The sequence below is a fragment of the Coturnix japonica genome, chromosome 2 (genome assembly GCF_054131305.1).
Source record: "Coturnix japonica strain WE chromosome 2, WE-NBRP24, whole genome shotgun sequence".
NCBI lineage: Eukaryota > Metazoa > Chordata > Aves > Galliformes > Phasianidae > Coturnix > Coturnix japonica.
Genome location: NC_140664.1, coordinates 116,741,228 through 116,760,415, shown reverse-complemented (window position 1 = coordinate 116,760,415; position 19,188 = coordinate 116,741,228). Strand labels below are relative to the sequence as shown.

Genomic DNA, 19,188 nt, shown 5'->3' with positions numbered 1-19,188 from the left:
TTTTTGTTTGGAAATGATGGTGGTTATCACAGTTTTGTAATACAGACCTGGGAGATGCAGAACTGGCTTCTAGCACCTTCTCAGTTGTTGAAATCTACATTTATAGCTCCAAAATTCAAGGGCTATGTTAGCAGCTTTCTGAGCTTGCAGACAAAGCTTCTGCTTGTTAGGTCATGGTCAAAAATAATGGAAGACATATTGAGTCATAGTTAAAAGGAAGAAATTGGTTATATGGCCCAGTGACTAAGGAACACAGGTGGGAGAATTGAATACTGGCTTTTGGTCTCCAAGTTCTTAATGTATATCTTTTATATTGTGATTTTCTAACTGTTCATTGTGTTAAAAAAGAGAAATGTATGCTGAAGCAAAGATAGGAATAGTCAGGTTGGGTGTTTAGTAGTTGTCAGGCAGCTGATTTTTTCTTCAGTAATCTTCATTGTCCTCATACTTTTGCAAGCACAAATTTATGAAGCCTTAAACTGAATTATTAATTTCATTTTTTATTCATTGATAGTATTACTGCTGCATATTAGATTCTCAGATTTATTCTTTATGTATAATGCCTGGACTCAAACTTTACAGAAAGATTAAACTAATAATTTGTGACAATTTTTTTGTAACCCAGGAAATTCACTGTACATATATGTATTTTTTTTCTCCTCCAGACACCTAGCTGTTGGGCTGAAGAAGGAGCAGAAAAGCGATCACATCAGCGCTCAGCATCATGGGGAAGTGCTGATCAACTAAAAGAGGTGAGGATTTTTACACAGTGCAGACTTTGCAGTCTTGATATGGCCAAGACATACTTTTTAATCCCTATCTGAAGTTCAGGAAACTGCACCCTTTCCCTCCCCTCTGTTGCTCTTGAAACAGGTTTTTACCTCCTGACTTAGAAGTGTTTTATGACTGTTTGTTATTTTATGCATGTTGGATTTCCACCCTTTCTACTACACAGCATTGGCTGCAGAGGAGTGGCCAGAGTGAGTGCTGAGAAACCAGTTTGTTGCTGTTGTTTCTGTTCAGCGTTACCTTAGTGAGTTTTATGCTCTCTAACACTGAAAAACACGAAGCTTAAGTCTCTGTGCTGCCATATTCTTGTTTAGAAATTTTGGTCAGGCTTAAGGGTGAGGTTGTCGGTTTCACAGATGAAACAGTAGGGTAAGCGTTGACACAGTAGTAGTTGAAATGCTCTTTTGTCACATGTATTCCATTGTAAACTGCAATAGAAACAAGATAGGACCCATCAGATTTGGATTTGCATAATGACAAATTAGGTACAGGAAAATAATTTTCAGCTCAGCTGAATGTGCAACATTTCAGTCTTATGTGCCAATGAGCTGCAGTCTGTCTCAAGTTCATGCAATTCTAGCTTCAGCAAGCATCAAATACTTGGTGTGCAGTCAGCCTTCTGTCTGTGTCAGGAAGGGTTCAGCCTCTCTTCTAGAGCTACATCTTTCTCTTTAAGAAATAAATTTTGCAGCACATTGTCATATGGTGGCTTTTTCTCAATTCTCCGTGTTTATTGAGTCCTCTCTCTGGTTCCTTGTTTTGAATAGGACATCCAAAAATGAGGACAAAGGTATAGGCCACTTAAGGAGATGCTATTACTGGCAGTAGTTCTTTTTCTCATAGCTATTGTATGGAAGAATAATCATCTAAAGCAGTGAGGTTTGATTCCTCAAATAAATAAATAGAGTAATTTTGCATTTCAGTAGTAAAAGTATCCTTGTTTTTAAACAAAAGCACCAAAAGCCAAAAAAAAGTGAGGGTTGTCTATTCCTGCCACACTGAGCACCTGTTTTGAAACCCATCTTAACTGACTTATTAATACACGGGCCCTCTAAAAGCCTGGGTGACTTCATTTGCAGCTATGAGCAAATATTCAGAACCACAAATTAAGTGCCCAGGAATTAGAAAAGAAGAAATCTTGTGTCTGAGAAGTTTTGGCTTAAACATTAGCTACCAGCACAAAGGAATTGAGCCAGAGGGAAGAATAACATCTGTGTTTCAAGGATAACACTCTCACTTCTACTGAGAGACCATTCTTCATCATCTGGTGCTTTTGTATCAAGTTTTGCAGCTAGCAGCTTTTCACTACCACATGGCTCTGTCAGTAATAGGGAAACCTTATGTGTGTAAGCAAGTCTCTGCCATTTGATCACAGTGATCCATTTTGCAAAGTTGCCATCCTCTCTGAGCTGATCACAAGAGAAAGACAAGAAACGTAGCTGGTGAGTTTCTTGATTCCTTTCTGATAGAACGCATTAAAAAAAAAAGGGGGGCGGGGTGGGGGGGTGGGGGGTGCGCAGGGACAGGAGAGAAGGTGTGTGGAAATAAACTGCTTCTAATAATTGTTCACACTAAAATTTGGCCTCATCTCTTCCAGCTTCTGGTTCTTTCTTTTCCTCTGCTTTCCTTTCTCTGTCTCCAGCTTTTCAACACTGTTTTGTTGCCTTTTCTACAGGTTCATTCATAGACTCAGTGTCAATCTGCATACATTTTTCATCCAATTCTAGTTTATCTTCTCTTACTTTTGCACTTCCTCATTTCCTGTCATTTTTTCTTTCCCCTCACCTCTAAGTCCTGATACTAGCCTGTCTGTCCAGACATTCTGTATCTGTGTGAGATACTTGCAAGGACACTTGAGTCTCACCTCCCTACACCAAACAACTTGATGCCTGAATGCTGAGTTTTAAGAGTTTTTGTTCAATACCAGTTTCTTTGTGACTTGTCAATCTGCATTTTGTGGAAGCAGAAATTCTGAGACAGTTCTATTCAGATCTGAAGTTCAGTAGAGAATCATAGAACTGTTTGATTTGGAATAACCTTTAAAGATTGTGTAGTCCAACTCCTCTGCAGGGGAGCAGGGGCACCTACAGCTGGATCAGGTTGCTCAGAGCCTGGTCTAGTTGACCTTGATTGTCTCTAGGAATGATGCATCCATCTCTGGGCAATGTGTTCCAGCGCCTCACTACTCTTATTGTAAAGAACTTTTTCTTTATATGCAATCTGAATCTTCTCCTTTTAATTTGAAACCATTTCTTCTTGTTCTACCACAACGGACCCTGCTGAAGTAAAATACTGATTCTAGCAAATGTAGCTGTGTCTTAGTTTCGCCTGGAATTGAATTGTTTTCTTTAAGGTGTCTGGAATGGTGTTATCATTTGGTTCTTGGAGAAAAGCAATGCTGATAATACACTGGTGTTTGTAATTGCTGCTAAGCAGTGTTGTGAAGGGCCCAAGGAGCTGCCAGGGAACAAAATTAGGACAGCTGACTTCCACTGGGAAGGGGGAGAAGTAAGCAAAGGACTGTGTGGTACTTAGACACCTGCTGGGTTAAACCATAACAAACTGCCAGTTCCAAACATCTATCTCAAACATTAGCAAAATTTACCCAAGCTTTACCAAAAAAAGGCTTTTTCAAAAAGTAGGTGCTTTCTCAGTATAAGGCTCCCAGGCAAATGTTTTGCTTTTTCTTCCAAAGCATTGAAGAGTTAAAAACCATATATATATATATATCTGCTTTTCTTGGTGTATCTCTTACATATCTGGAGTTTATTTTGATCGATGTTTGATGGTGCTTTTCTGCTGCTTAGAAAGATTAACTTCTAGCTTTCTAGCTAATTAAGATTCTTGGAAGTTAGCACAGCTACCTCTTCCTCTTAAAAGCAGTGGTTTTCTTCAAGTTTGGTAAAGAAGGAAGATACTTAGCAATAAAAAGATGATCTTGTAGAAGAAAAAAAGCAATTGAGATTTCAAGATTAGGTTTGGCAAGTGGTAGATTCACTGTGTACTCTCAGTGAAGAGATGGAGTGCCATTTGGTTTGGAGGATTCTTCTGCCTACGTATTTGGCATTGCTGACTGCTTACTATGGCTGTTATGAAGCCAGGTAGCCTGTGCTGGCAAGCCTGTCTCCTGTGTCTAGGGGATGGATAAGAGATGGCAGGGTGCTTTTTATGTGCTCATTCTTACTTTTCTCATTCTTTAGTCTGATATTAGCTACTGCATCAGAGAAAGGCAGGGTTCTTGGGAAATTAGGGTTCTTCAAATTCATGGGTAAGGATATGACCTGAGAAAGCATGTCTGTTTCTTCACTGCGTTTTGTATTTGCCTTAAATGGCCATATTGCGATTCCAGACTGAAAGGTCAGGTTCTTCAACAAATTTTCGTCTTTCTTTTTTCCTTCAGTGACCCAAGAAGCATTTTGTTTGTTATTATTGTGAACCTATCGATTACCAAAATGCACATACTCTGGAAGTGGCTGAGAAAACTTCTCATCCAGGTGTCCACGATTCCTTTCAGAAGATCATAGCTTCACACTTCAAGATAGTGTGGAGATGTATTAGTCCACTGAAGTGCTCTCGCTGTCCAGGTCTTACAGTGTGGCTATCTTTTCTTATAGACTTGTTAGCAGTTTGCAGCTAGAATCTGAGCCAGACCTCTGAGGTGAATGTAAATCCTTTTTTATAGCACGCTCCTGAGGACAACTCAGAAAGCTAGATTTCATTTAAACAAAAAAACCAAACAACAACAACAACAAAAAAAAAAAAAAAAAAGAAAAAAAAAAAAGAAGAAGAAAGGGGTAAGTAGAAAGAAGTCCAGAGCATCAGGAAAAGGCAACAGAAATCAAAACAACATTCTCCCTGCCTTGTGTCCTTGCTTTTTGGGTATTCTTGTAGCCATCCATTTCAGTCCATGTCTGTCTTCTAGTCCAGGCTTCATTTTTTTTTCTTCTTGTTCTGATTTTTAAAGGAGATGAAGATCATTTCCCTGCACACCCACTTCTCCAACATCTGATCTATGTTGTTGTAGATGTACTTTCATGTTCCCTTATCAAATTGGTTACTTTCTTTCTTCTTCATCTCTCTGTTGAGCTGGGTTACCTATTTAACTTTTACATGGAGAATCATTTAGTTTGGGGCGTTTTATTTTATTTTATTTTGGGTGGAGTTGGGGTATCTCTTCAAATTCTTTCAAAGTTTTATGGTGCCTGAGTGGCACCTTTCTTCAAGAGATTAATATTGTACTTTAGCATGTTTTCATTAAAACCTTGGTTGCGTTGGGGCTTTATCTTGATGTATTTGACACAGACCCGTTTGGGAATCTGAACTGTTTCTGTCATTGAAGATTAGGAGTAGTCAAGCATTTCTGAATAGCAGTTCTTTGAATATGGATTGTAAGTGTGGCAAGACTTGATGTGAAACATTTAGGGTGGATCTGTTGTGTGAGTGATGTTAGAAACAAAACCAAGAAAATTCCAAAGCTTGTAGCAAAGTTCCATCAAAGCCTTCACTGAGCACCGTCAACTCTTGATGCTGGAAAGTGAAGTGTTCCTCTACCACAGTGCTGCTTTTTTGCAAGGACATTAGAGATATATTTAACTACTTGGACTTGACCACAGAGTGAGTGTACTTGTAGTAGTCTCAATTCAGAGCAGGAGAATACTTTCCAGATGATGAAGGTCTTTGAAATATGAATTCCATGTGCATTCAAATCTCCTTACTTGTGCTTTAGATTTTTAAATTGTATCTCTAGCTGTGTTTAAAATGAAGTGGGGACTTACATGCATTGCCTTTTATGCCAACAAGCTGATGGTGAAAGAGAGTGAGATTAGAGGATGAAGGAAAAACAGTAAAATTACCCTGGTTTAAGGAAATGTCTGTACCTGTTGTCTAAATTTGCATGTCATCTAAGCTTCTCAGACAATACTTAGAGAGTTAGATACTCTTTCATGTAGAAACTGTTCAGGGGAATAAGCAAAAGAATTCCTGGATAAAATGATTTGATTTCTGTTAAGGTGCAGGTCAAGTGAATAATGGTTGTAGTTGCATTTGACCTTTAAAATATATATAGTTTGCTTACACAGCTTCGCAATGGACAGCAGAAAAGATAACTCTGTCTGCTTGAAGAAATCTGTGATAATGTAGCCTGCAGGGAAATAGTATTTAAATGTATGAAGCTCTCCAAGATGAAGCAATAAATACTGATTGACTGTCGTTTGTAGAGGTTCTTTTATTTTAATAATGAATTACTGGAAAACTTTGCTTTGGCTTAAGGTCAAAGAAGTTTGACTGTAGGCTTCACAGTCCCTCAGTTTAAGCTAGTGATAGGCCACAAATTGCTATTAATTGTTAATAGGGGTACTTTGCATCAGTTACTACAGTACTTTCTTGTAAATAAGGAATTTTATTAATAAACTAAGCCTGCTTGCATATGCAAGTTGGTGAATAGGGCAGTTACTTTGGAGAAAGTGTCTAGCAGGCAGTTAGAGGGTTCAGTTTTCATACCCCAAAGGTAGACAGTCCAATATGCATATTCTATAAAATTGTCTGAAGAGGACAGTAAAAACATCTGTGATTTGCTTCATAAAGAAAGACATAAACAGACATTCTTTTGATAACTCATTAATCACTTCACCTGAACTTCTTTCCAGCAGATTGCCAAACTGAGACAGCAGCTTCAGCGCAGTAAGCAGAGTAGTCGTCACGGTAAAGAGAAAGAACGTCAATCACCTCTCCATGGCAACCATATAGCAATCAGTCAGACTCAGGTAAGTAGATCCATAGCTGCTTATATTAACAGCCTCCTGTTTTATCGTTGTTGTGTGGATAGCTTGCTCTTCCCATCTTTCTTCTGTTTACCTCCTCATGTGGTACACTGGAATGCTTAGCAATCTGATACCATTGCATCTACACTGAATTTTATCTGGTGACCATCATATAATAAAAGAAAGAAGGGTTGCAGCAGGATATCAACTAAAATATATTAAGATGCCATGCACAGAATTTTTACAGCCAGATAAGACTGTCTTTCCAGGAATACATAACATGTTTCTAAGACTAATTTTCGTGGTACGCTTTCAAAGGTCTCTGCTCCTTTGGAGGGTTTTTGCTGGTTGGTTATACAATCCAATTTTGTCTGAGCTCATTTTATAGGTAAATAAATAAAATATACCAAAAATGAGCAGTCTGGATTGGCAACTCAACAGTTGGTAAGTCTTTGAGCAGCAGACGGAACTTTGAATGGGACCCCTTAAAAGGTATTTGCATTGAAATTAAAGAACCCAATTTTCTGTATCGCTGAAAAATATTTGAAGATCTCATTTCCTTGTCCATTTTAGAAGTTTTTCTGGTAATTTGCTTATTGGTTAATCTGTGGCCAGAGAAGCAGTTTCCCTCTGATTGCCAAGTTAAAAATAATACTGTTCTGTCTGCTTTCTAAAAAGGTGATGATAATTCACCTCAAATTTAGTTTTGATTGAAATCAAGGTGATGCTTACCAGTTATCCCATCCCTGGAAATAGAGTTTGTCTTTCACTGTACAGGATATGAATCATCTTCATGACTTTGCCTAGGACATAACTTTTGGTTGTTATGGTAGACTAGAATTATTGTCAGTAAAAGATTCTGTGCTCTAGGATGAGAGCCTTCACATAATACTTTGTAGTAGCAGTGCCTTACTTGAGGTAGAACAACGCTGCTATGTTACATCATGTCCAGATTATGTTGATGAACATTCTCATATTTTATATCAATGAGCAATACGATGACAGTCAATGGGCAGTATGATGAATTTTTCTCCAGCAGTGAGTTTATTACACCAGCTCTCCTTTTTCTTCCTTTTTATTCTTTTTCTTTCTTTTTAATGTACCCTCTGATCTCTCTCAGGCAGTGTGTACCTGAGGAAACACCTTTCAGTGCATCAGAAATAGGACACTGTAATCCCTTAAGTTCTCTGGAAAGTAAAGCTCAGGATCCTTGTCTGGCATCTTCTGTTTTCTGTTGCGTTATTACTTATCTAAAGTGATTTGAAAATGTATGCAAATCTTAATAGAGCTGATCGTTTTAGCATTAGCCTAAGACAGCTTTGATTTTCAAATCCTTTCATGCGTCAGTTACAAAAACTTGCCTGTATTCTGAGAATGTCTTTGTCTTATTAAGAAAGATGCTGATGCTATGAGTAGCTTTGACCTATTGCCTAAGCAAATTACCTAAGTGTGAGCCTGATTCTTAGCAGGGTGCTATGGAAGATGCCACACAGTCTGTTTTGTGTCACAGACTGCCAGTGGAACTGAAACTGAAACTGGTTCTAAAGGCTCAGGCAAGATTCTGTTAGTGACTTTGTGAACTCTTAAGATACTTGTAAAAAGCAGTTATCTTTTCTCATTTGACAGCATAGATGTTTGAGTCCTGACTAAATTTCACCTACAGTGGATCCTTAACTTGGATCCTTAGCTGAAATGTTTGCAGTGTAGTTGTATTCACTGATGGCTTTTAAAAACAGTGTTGTATGCTTTGGTGTAACGTTCTTTAGCACTTGGAACTCACTCATGCAAAGGTGTGGATTCTCTAGAATGTGTTTAGCAAGGCCAGTGAGTTTTCAGTTTTTCTGGGATGTGCAAGGGATGCTCTCCTGCAGGCCGTGATTCTTAACGTTCATTTGGCATGAGCTCAAAAAAAAAAAACAACAAACACGTAACCAAACAAAAACCAAAAACAACAAAGAGCAACAAACAAAACAGAAAACAAAACAAAGCAACAACCTGGAAAACACAACACCCTCTCCCACCAAGAAGATAATTCATAGAATTGTGAAATGATAGAATCATTTGAGTTGGGTGGAACCTTTATAGGTCATCTAGTACAGCTCCCCTGAAGTGAACAGGGGCACCTACAGCTACATTAGGTTACTCAGAGCCAGTTTCATTCAGTAGTGTCTCAGAGAAGTCCATGGGTGTGTTTTACATTTCATCTTATCCTGTGATCCTGTGAACAGTGGGAAAATATATACTAAGAAGCGAACGCTGTTCATGACTGTGTATGTGCAGCTGCTGCCAAGCTAAAACATTCAGGGTTGACTGTGCAAGACACATGCACTCTTGTGAATGGTTCCTTCTAGTAACAGAGCTCCACTCATTTTTTCTTCTGAAAACCATATTTGTATTTTTTACGTGCTTGATTCTTAAACTTCAAATGTTTTCTCTGAAGATTTTTGACACAAAGTTCCGAAATGTTAGAAGCTAATGAAATTAGAGGTTTAGAATGAATGCCTTATTTTTCTTTTACTTAAGCCAACCAAAAGAGGTTAGAAGTGCATTAAGTAGATATTTTGTTTGAGTGGTTAAGCTTCAGGAATGTTGTGAAATGCCTTTTGGATCACAGTTAAACCATCTACATCAGCACACCGCATGCACTGCATCCTCCAGTGTGTATTCTGTAGTCAGTACATCTGGAAAGTGCATATACCTGCCTACCTACTGATAAATGGGGTGGTAGAATGTTTTTTATTATAGAACTCTTCTAAGTCAAGAAGCGGTGTGATGTTAGTGGCCTTTGGTTTATGCAAACACTTCTTTTTAGTTGAATTTGCCAAGTAAAGATGGTCTTCTAGATGGTGAAATTAATACAGAGTTTCTTAATTCACTGTCTTTAGGTTCTTTAGTGCTGATCTCATAATTGTGTTTTATTCTGTTTTCCGACTTCAAATCATGTGGCTTTTTACCTTCTAGGCTTCTATTTCTAGATCAGTCCCTATGCCACTGTCAAACATTTCAGTGCCAAAATCAACTGTTTCACGTGTGCCGTGTAATGTAGAAGGGATAAGCCCTGAACTGGAAAAAGTGTTCATTAAGGAAAATAGTGGAAAAGAAGAGATATCTAAGGTAAGATTATATTAATGTGTCGATAGTTGCTTTTTCACTGTAACCTACAAACGCACGAGAAAACTCCCTCATGGCAGAAATTACTAATATTTTTCCTCAGGCTGTTAAAAAAGAAATTGTTTCTGTTTGTTTTTAAAGGCCTTTAGCCAAACATTTTATTTACAATGCTCTTTTTGTAGAGAACTTGTATGTTTTTATGAGAAATGTACATACTTAAATATTCAGCCTACTGTAGTGAGTAAGTAGAAAATTAAGAGATTAATTTATTTGCTTTATTTGACGTGGTTTTTCTTAGGTAACACTTGAGTTTCCTGCACTCTGTGGAGCTTATTGGTTTTAATGCTTTTTTTCCATAAACTGAATGTGAACTTTTTTACTTCCTTAAAACACTGATCTGTAATCAGGGATCTCCATATGGGTAATATGTACAAGCTGAGAAGCCTAGTTATATGAGAGATCTGGAGTGTTGGAATTCTCATTGAAGAATACTGGAGTGCTTAAATAACACATAAAAAGTGAAGTGCTTACTTTGCAGCCACCTTTTCCTAAATAGCCAAAGAAAATTCTGTGCTGTGGGAACAACTTTACTCTGCTGATTTTTTCTATTCTGAACTGTAGGATTGCTACTTGTGAATGGTCTTTTAATAGCACTTTGGTGCACAAATCAAGCTATAAGACTTTAATCAGAGGTATAAGATTCAAAATCTTATGTGTGTTTCTTCATTATGGCAGTAAACTTAAATAAAATAAAATAATAATAAATATATATTAAAAAAAGCTTTGGAATATTCTTGGGTTCTCCAGAGAATTAGTTCTGCTTTGAATGAAATACCTCCGTAATAAATATTTCATGCTAGATTGGCTTTCCCAAAGCTGTCTCATCCCTTTATAAGGATCTGCATTGTAATAAAAGGAGTAGAGAGAAAAACAAACAAATAACCCCAAAAAGTCCAAATCAATAAACTCTGTTGTGCAAACTCTGAAGAGTATAAAAAGGCACGTATTGTATTGCCACTATTGATGTTCATATGGCCAGAGTTGAAGTCTCTTGTGGTTAGAGGAGGTTTAATTTATTTATCAGACCAATCATCTTTGTAAATGTTGTCCTTAGGCTTTAACAGCTTATTACTTCAGATGCAGAACTCAGTCTTATAAGTTACTGAATGTACTGGCTCTGATCCAGCCAAACAGTTAGGCACATTCTTAAGTGCATTGTTGGATTGAGGCCAGATATGCTCAGCAGTTTACACAACCAAGGCAATAGTGAACCCGTCATCTAAACATCTAGCTGGGTAGAACCTTCAGACACAAAAGAAAGTCATAAATTAGACATTGCCCTTGAAGTCAGGTCTATCATCGTGGGCAGAGGGTTGTTTCCTGTTATATAACTGCTAATTTCTGTCAGATCTCTTCTGGTGGGACCTAAAATGGGACTCTTAGCACTGTCTTAGAGCTTATTACATCTCACAGTTTACTTATGGAAGATCATAATAAATGTGATTTACTAAATCTTACTGCTGGTGAACTTTCTCCAACTGCAACAATTTAGATTCTCTTTAGCCAGGGGGAGTCAGTGGCTGGGTTAAAGGTTAGGAATTACTGAACAAAAGATAAACCATAGGAAACCAAACTTCATTATTTTCACTGCTAGTGAAACAATTTGTTTTTCTTACAGTTTTCTGCCTTTCTTTCTGGTTGTAACGTTTTATATATATATGTATATATATAATAATGTAACAATCAAAAATAAGTGGTTGCCTTGGGTGATACGTGAAAAACGAATTTCTTTGCAAGCTTTCTTTTAGGATTGGTGGGCATCTAAATTCTCAGCTGGTTTCTTTTCACCTGAATCCAAGTTTATCTCCTAGGTTCAGCAACTGCATGTTTAGAACTTCATGTTAATCAGTCAGTGCAGCTGCTGAAAGCACTTGTGGCCTATTGTGAATCTGAATCGACGTGCTAGGAAATATTGGGGAAAAACATAAAGTCTTTCATAGAAAAGAATATTTTTTTCATTTTTTGAATTGTAGTTTACTATCTCAAGTTTTGTTCAAATTAAGGCAGTACATTAATAGTGTTCCGATTTCATCAGTTTCCTTTTAATAAGCACGTCTGGAATGTCTTGAGTAAAACAAAATGCATTTTAGTTTGGTCAGCTCTTAAAAATTACTGTTTAGTTTTCTTGACCTGTTCTTTTTTTTTTTTCCTTGTCACTATTTCATGTCTTCAGTATAAACCTGTGAATTTTTGAACAAACGGTTTCTAGGTTTGTCACCTTGACATAGACGGTGAATGGGACAGAAGTAACCTTATGGTTAAAGTAGTTCTGGTTTTATGGATGTTTGAATTACCTTTTAAATTTAGCTGCCAGTTGAAATTGGAAACTAGTGGAACTTTCCTCTCGTGTTCACGCTTTCTCCCTTAGTCTTCAGACACAAATTGATTTCACTTATTTTTATACCTTTTTGATTTGGAGGGTAGGGTACTACACACTTTGTTTTCCCTTTTGCTGACTTGGATTTTAGCTGCCCTACTTCTTAAACATGTATAAATTGATTTGGAATATATTTTCTGTCTTTTGCTGACTTTGCTAAATGAATTCTTTGGAAACTTCCTTTACTTTTTTTTCCCCCCAAACATGGTATTTTGATAATAGGAATTTTACTTCATAGGAGGGTAATTGTGGAGAGATTAGCCTGGTTATTTTTATGTGCTTCGTAAAGATAATGGATGATACAGTAATGTCATTAGATCTCTCTTTTAATAATATAATTGACTATGAAGTTTAGTGATATGTGGTCAAAGCATTTCAAGCATTTCTTCCTTTTTGCTTTGACCATGTGTGTATATTTTTTCAGATCATCTCTCTTGCTCAGCTAGATGAAGGCATTCTCATTTCATAAAAACAGGGGATAAGTTGGCATTTAGTTCTGGAGTCCCTTTTTAATAGCATCTTTGTGCTCAGGTTTGCTAAAAAAAATGTCATTTTGTCTTCAAATCCCTTTATTCAAAGATTCTGGATATTTTCCTTCCTTATTTATAATTTGGTGACCGGCTTTCCAGGAAATTGTAGTTGTCTCTGTGCCCACTATAAATTCTATGGGAGAATCAGCTTTCTGTGAAGTTGTCTGGCCTTTATTCTTTCTCCTGTTGCGTTTCTGCAGCACAAATGTTGGAGACTTTGAACAAGAAGATGATGAACTTACGCCCAACTCTCTACAATAAGAAGCTCCCTGTTAGAGAACATGTTGTGAAACCAATGAGAAATGCCCCACAATGATGGATATGTGTTTATAAGTCCCAAATAAGGAGAAATAGAAAAATACTACCTGATCTGTCTTTCAAATGAACTGGAGTACTTAGAAATGAAACAATTTTAACCATCACACTATGAAAGTGAAGGTGATTCGTATCTTGTTTAATTTCTTTTGCTTCTGGAAATAGGTAGTAGAATGTTTTTACGTACCTATCAGAAAATTGAGTCCTGTAATGATTGTTTTTGATTGTTTTTCAGGGTCTTTACCTCCACCTTCCTTCATCTCTTTCATCTGAAAAGTTTTGTGGTTTTTTTTTCCTTTTTTTTTTCCCTCTGAGTGCTCCTTGTAAGGATCAATCTCTCAGGATCTGTGATGGATTTTTGCAATCCTGTGTTGTCTAATGCGTTAATGACTGCATTTATGCTAGAAGGCAGAAGCAGTTTCCTATCTATGCCTTTGTGCTCCAGTCTAGAGAACAGATTCTAAATCAAAAGCATTGAATGCTTTATTCTGAAGAAGATTCCTCTCAAATAGATGTAAGGTGTGTGAAAAGCAGATTATTTGTTAGGTTCCTATTGGTATATTATATCGTAGTGGAATTCCTGATGCTACTCTGTAGGGCAGTTATAATTTTTCACACAAATAGATTGATACTGAAAAAAATCTGTTGAATTTTAATTAAGAAGTGAATGTTGTTGTCAAATAGAATGTTTCCATACTTTTGCAGGGAGGTGTGAGGGCAGTTTATAACTATGTCCAAGAACATACTGTCCCATAGTGGTTGTTTGGTGTCTTGTCGGAATGCCTTTGGAATAAAATTAGTACATGACTGCAAAAAACACGGTATACAGAATTCTGTAATTTCCAGCCATTTTCCATGCATTGAGAATTATGACAACTAGTAGCAGCTGTACTCAATTATAGTTACCCTATTTCTTGTGCTTTAAGATTCTGAGGACTTTGGTTTTTAAAACAGTTTAGACATGACTCATGGAAAGTAAGTTCTGAAGTCTTTTTTCATGTTGACCATGTTTAAAAACTGAGTATTTCAAACTGATATTTTCATGAAGGCTTATGGTCTTGTCAAAAAAATTGGGTTCAGTATTAAGGGAAAGAAATACATTAGCACAGTAATTTGAAGTATTTTCAGGCATTTTCTGTTATTTTGCTTGTAAAGAGTGATAAATATGTAGCGTTTTATACTTGCATTTATTTCTAGAGGCATATTTAAAAATGCAGGTGACTTTCTACACCTTCAATTTTGATGTAGCAGAGGCTGAAATAAGTGATTTGGGATATACTTCTGTATAAACATCTGTTTTTCCTTCTATATAGCAAGAGCGTCTCTGAAATGTTGTTTTATTTTTATCACACCTATGTGAGAAGAAAGATATTATTTACTCTTATGGATGGAGAAGCACAAATCCATCGGGCTTTTATAGTGTGCTTCTTCAGGTAACTCAGGATACTGCATGTATTTTAGTACTTTAGAGTGCAGCTCTAATAGTTTCTTTCTCCATCTCTGAATGATGAAGCCTTTTGCAAATCAGTCCTATACAGACTGGACTTCTTGAAAAGATATAATAGAAGAGTTGGATCAGATGACTTTGGCCTTTCATAGAATCTTTGTGTCAGAAATAGATAAAAATGCTGTTCTGCAGTTGTTTTTTTGGGGGGTTATGTTAATTATGAGACTAATTTTCTTTCTACAGCTTCAGGCTCATTTTCTACTTCTGCCTATGTAGCAATATAATGCTTCAGGTCTATCTTGTGCATTGGATGAGTCATGGCCTGTTGGGGGCAATGGGAATAGCAACACGTGGTCCTGTCTTAATATGCAACATGAACTCAACTGTTGAAACAGCTCTATCCAAACTTTTGAGCATTTGATGTAGCAGCTGTAATGTTCTTTTTATAGTGTGTTACTTGGCTTTGAAATGAAATGTGAAATGGTTTTAACTGGAAGGCTTTTAAGAAGGAAAGGATTTTCCAACTCTACTAGTTCTACCTCTCTGTATAATTTGGTCGGTTTCTACATAGGTTATTGCTGAGAAGAGAACGTTGTTTTGTATCCTCTCCATTAGCAAAAGCATGTTGTGTTGAATGTTAAGCTCTGGAACTGGCTCCTCTAATTTTGGTATATATGGAAAAGAGGAAAACGAAACAAAATTCTTCATTTGAAAGAAGGAGGAAGGAGACCTGAAATTTTGTATCAAATATTTAATTGTTCCTCTGTAGCTTGAATTCAGTCCTTACTGAAGCAAAGCTAGAAACATGTCTATGCCATATATTGCAGAATAGGGTGCAAGATCACTGTGGATGGTGCCAGCTAAAGTGATGTGAGAAGGCAGTTTTTATTATCTTCAGTTTAAGACAAAGCTTGTGGGTCTTACATAAGCCTATAAATGTTTTCCTTTAGGTCTGAATTGGTCAGAGGTCAGCTACAGAAGCAAAGGTTGGAAAGTACAGGAGAATTACAACCTACTAGCCAAACTTGGATGGTTTCATTTGTAATTGTAATTCAGTTCATTGTTAGGGCAATAATATACTATTATGTTAGACATTTACTACTTTTCCTTTTGTTCAGATATGGCCTCTGTCAGGGTACTTTTTTATGCTTTATAATAACTGACTGGCACAGAAAATTATTCTCTTTAGTATAATTAGATCAATTCCTTTGAGGAGGAGATTGCTTTCTAAAATATCAGAAAAATGCTAATAAATAAATAAATTAATACTGGCATGTGTAGATTACCAACGAAGTGCAATCCACTATTAATTTAACTCCATTGCATAAGAGCATATAGTTGGCTTGGGAAATCTGCACATTGTCCCAACATTGAGCATAATTAATGTATGTTGTGCATACTGTATTGCATTGGTTTCTTCCACGAAAGTTGTTTCAAAAATGAGCTATTTAGTCTTTACTTCTTTAATTCAGTTACAAGTACTACTTTGGGAGCTGGATCTTTTCTCAGTAATCTGAATTGCTTGTTTCTCTTGCAGCCTTTGGATATCCCTGATGGTCGAAGAGCCCCGTTACCCGCTCACTATCGTAGTAGTAGTACACGAAGCATTGACACTCAGACTCCATCTGTCCAGGAGCGCAGCAGCAGCTGCAGCAGCCATTCACCATGTGTGTCTCCCTTTTGCCCTCCTGAATCTCAGGATGGGAGTCCTTGCTCAACAGAAGACTTACTCTATGACCGTGATAAAGGTGAGAGTAGAATGGCCCGCATTTACCTATGGGAGGCATGTGATGTCCTGCTTTTACAGTTACCTTCATTTTACTCATTACATCAGTTTTTGTTTTTGTTTGATTGTTGTGGAGGGATTGAGGATTTATCTTAAAATTGGTTTTGTTTGTTTACATATCTTTTTCCCTCTTGTTTGTGAAACTTCACAAACATCTTCCATAAATACGTCAGAGGAGCACAGCAAACAGTTTTAACCATTCATGAAGATTCTAATGCAAAGAATTCAGACTGTAACATGTTTGTTCCAAAAGGGTTTCAAGAAGGTTTGTGATAGACTGTGTATTCATCATGGGTGAGTTACTTGCTGATCAAAACAGTGAGTTTTTGGACTGTTTCATAAGTACTCTGCTTCTGAAGTCATATAGCCCATTTGAAGCTGTTTGGTGAGGAATTTGTATCTGAGTTTGGAAAAATCTAATGGAGAATAATTACCTGTCTGCATATGTTCCCTATCAAAAGAAAAATTCTGTGAATTTGTGTGTTTATATGTCAATATTCAGCTTCTTGTCTGAGTTTGTAAAAAGTAGTTCAGTTTTATGGAGGGAGTAAATTGGTGTTTCAGAAATTAAGAGTTAATTTACAGGCAAGACACATAGTGTACAAATGTGGCACCAGCATAGAAAGATTGATTTTGGACAATTCTTTTTATTAAAGAAATGATTCTTGGGTTTCTGGTTGTCTAGACTTGAGCTTTTTATCAGTGTAAATACGAGCTTTATTTTGGAGAAGTGCATTTGGGAGAGATGTGCAAGCTAACAGAAGTACATTCAAAATGAAAGCTAAGATTTTGATTTGGCATAGATTTACTAATGAGCTAAAAGCAACATTATTTTGAGGTTACGAGTTGAGATTTAAGCATTTCCTGTAATTATTTTCTGTTTAATCATCCTTAAAGTAATCTTAATTCTAAGTGACGAGTTGAAGAGAATAAGATTAGGGCAGGAGAAATTGTATTTTTCTTTATTTCTGAAGTGTTACTTTCCCATATTAAATTTAAATGCAAATAGTGGGAAGCAAATCCAGCCACCTGGATCCTATACTGAAGGTGCCTGTTAGTTAACCTCTGAAGTCTTACCGTAGCATGATAGGTGGTCATGTTCCAAAACCAACCATAGATATTATTTTCCTCTCTGCTACTTTCCTTTCTTACAATGTGCATGTGTAGACATCACTATGTAGACATCCACTAAAGTTCTAGGAGATAGGGAAGTGCCTTGACAAATAAATTTGTCCTATTTGTTCTTAAAACATACATATATTAAAAAGTGATAGAATGGAATGAATAATTCCTTTTGCAACTGTTACTCGATTATCACAGTAACTGGAGTTTTTTAGTGGTTTTTACTGGCACTAGCAAGTGAAGATACCTTGAAATATTGCACCTAACCTTTTCAGTGAATTTCGAGGTCTTTATCCTCCATCTGGGAGCAGCTCACTGTAGTAAAATCTGTTGCTGAACTTCACAATGAGTAGATAAATATGTATTTTTTGTTTCAATCTTAAGACCAGCTTTAGGTTTGTTTCGAAAGTCTGTGTTTGTATATTGGTGTTGGTGATGAACAGGAAGCTTTCTGGAGTCCAACATAATTATATTTTTTAAGTAGCTTAAGTTTTGTAATACTCTCCTTATGAAAGATAAAAGTCTGAATTCCTCATCACCACTTTGTTCTTTAAGGGCAAGAAACCAGAATAATGCACAGCGGTTTTCCAGGAGCAAATAACTTGTCCAGAGGTTGTAAAAGTAGCATCGGTTGTTAGGAAGCGTGCCTTTCACTCTCAGATCATTGTTATTGCTGGTTGGTTTGAATGTCAGCTTTAGAAGAGTTAAATTATAGCTAAGCAAGTGATACGGGTAGAAATTGTAAGGAAAGAAAGGGACTTTGAGAGCCATTTTATTAACATCTGTTATTGATGTTAACTGCATTATAGAACAACGTTTTTTGTGTGCTCATTTTAAAGGATTCTGTTGTGCTGGACTGTAACTTATGTAACTTTGCTGCAAGACCTGCTAAGTTTTGAAAAATGCTACTCTACATATAACCAGAATTTAGGCATTTTAAACTTAAGATTTTTTTTCCTGTTACTTGTCTCAAGCTGGAATTTGATTTTTCTCTCTAGTAAATTAACTCAATTTTCCATAAAAATATGATTATCAGCTTTATAAATGCTCCTGAGTGTGTTTCTGGATGGGGAATGAAGGTTAGCAGTTTGACTGAGACACAGGAGCACTGAGAGGAGCCAGCACTCTGTACAGACAGCGCCGCTTTACATTTCCAAAGCATCTTTTATTTCTTGTGCAAAGCTGTGCTTTGGCCTGAGGCCTTCACAGCTGGTCTTTGGACTGCATCAGCACTTTGGTTGACATTTCTGCAAGGAGCCGCTAAATCTATTGAATTTTTCAAAAGAAAGTGAAAGATAAATTTCAGAAAGGGTCACAATACATTTCCAAATGGTGTAGTGATACCGGATGGTATGGACTGGAGCAGAAAGAAAAGGGTGAGAGAGACTGTGTTTTCATGGCACCTGGCTTTATGTGATTTAGTTTTGAAATACCATCACTGCAAGCTACATGGCTGCCTTGCTCCATTAAAGCTACTGGTTTCATTAGGTCTGTTTTATGGTATCCTTCTCCATGAGACTGTCATGTCCAACATCTTTAGTAACTGTGACAGAGGTAAAATTCAAAGGCATCCTAAGGTATAAGGATTCCATGATTTTTTTTCCACGTAAAAACAGCGTAACCTGTTTTTCAGGGATTTTTATTCAGGTACTTTTGTGTATGATTGTATATTCCTGCTGCTGCTAGCAGGCTGTAACAAGTAATGCGTTTGTGAAGATGCTATCTTTTGGTCTGGATCTCATTTTCTAACTTCTGGGCGTCTGATTCATAGTTTTTAAAATGAAAATTGTATGAGAAGTCTTTGGGTAGTCTTAAAAAAGGCGTTATTGAGCTGGAAAATCCTTTTGAATGTATCAAACTAAATCCCAAGGCTCGCAGGCCAAGTTATGTCA

General features: G+C 36.8%; 1 protein-coding gene across 9 annotated transcripts in view; it reads left to right on the top strand.

Annotated features, from left to right (window-relative positions):
• Nucleotides 1-19,188, top strand: part of GLCCI1 (glucocorticoid induced 1) — a 50,409-nt gene that overhangs the window by 24,342 nt on the left and 6,879 nt on the right. For 5 of the 9 annotated variants that reach the window (XM_085538573.1, XM_085538570.1, XM_085538571.1 and 2 more), the window contains 4 exons: nucleotides 666-752; nucleotides 6,435-6,551; nucleotides 9,510-9,662; nucleotides 15,926-16,136. In XM_085538573.1, the coding sequence (XP_085394699.1) occupies nucleotides 666-752; nucleotides 6,435-6,551; nucleotides 9,510-9,662; nucleotides 15,926-16,136 (568 nt within the window). The remainder of the gene's footprint in view (nucleotides 1-665; nucleotides 753-6,434; nucleotides 6,552-9,509; nucleotides 9,663-15,925; nucleotides 16,137-19,188) is intronic. The other 4 variants (XM_085538574.1, XM_015853592.3, XM_085538572.1 and 1 more) reach the window with 1 other exon arrangement.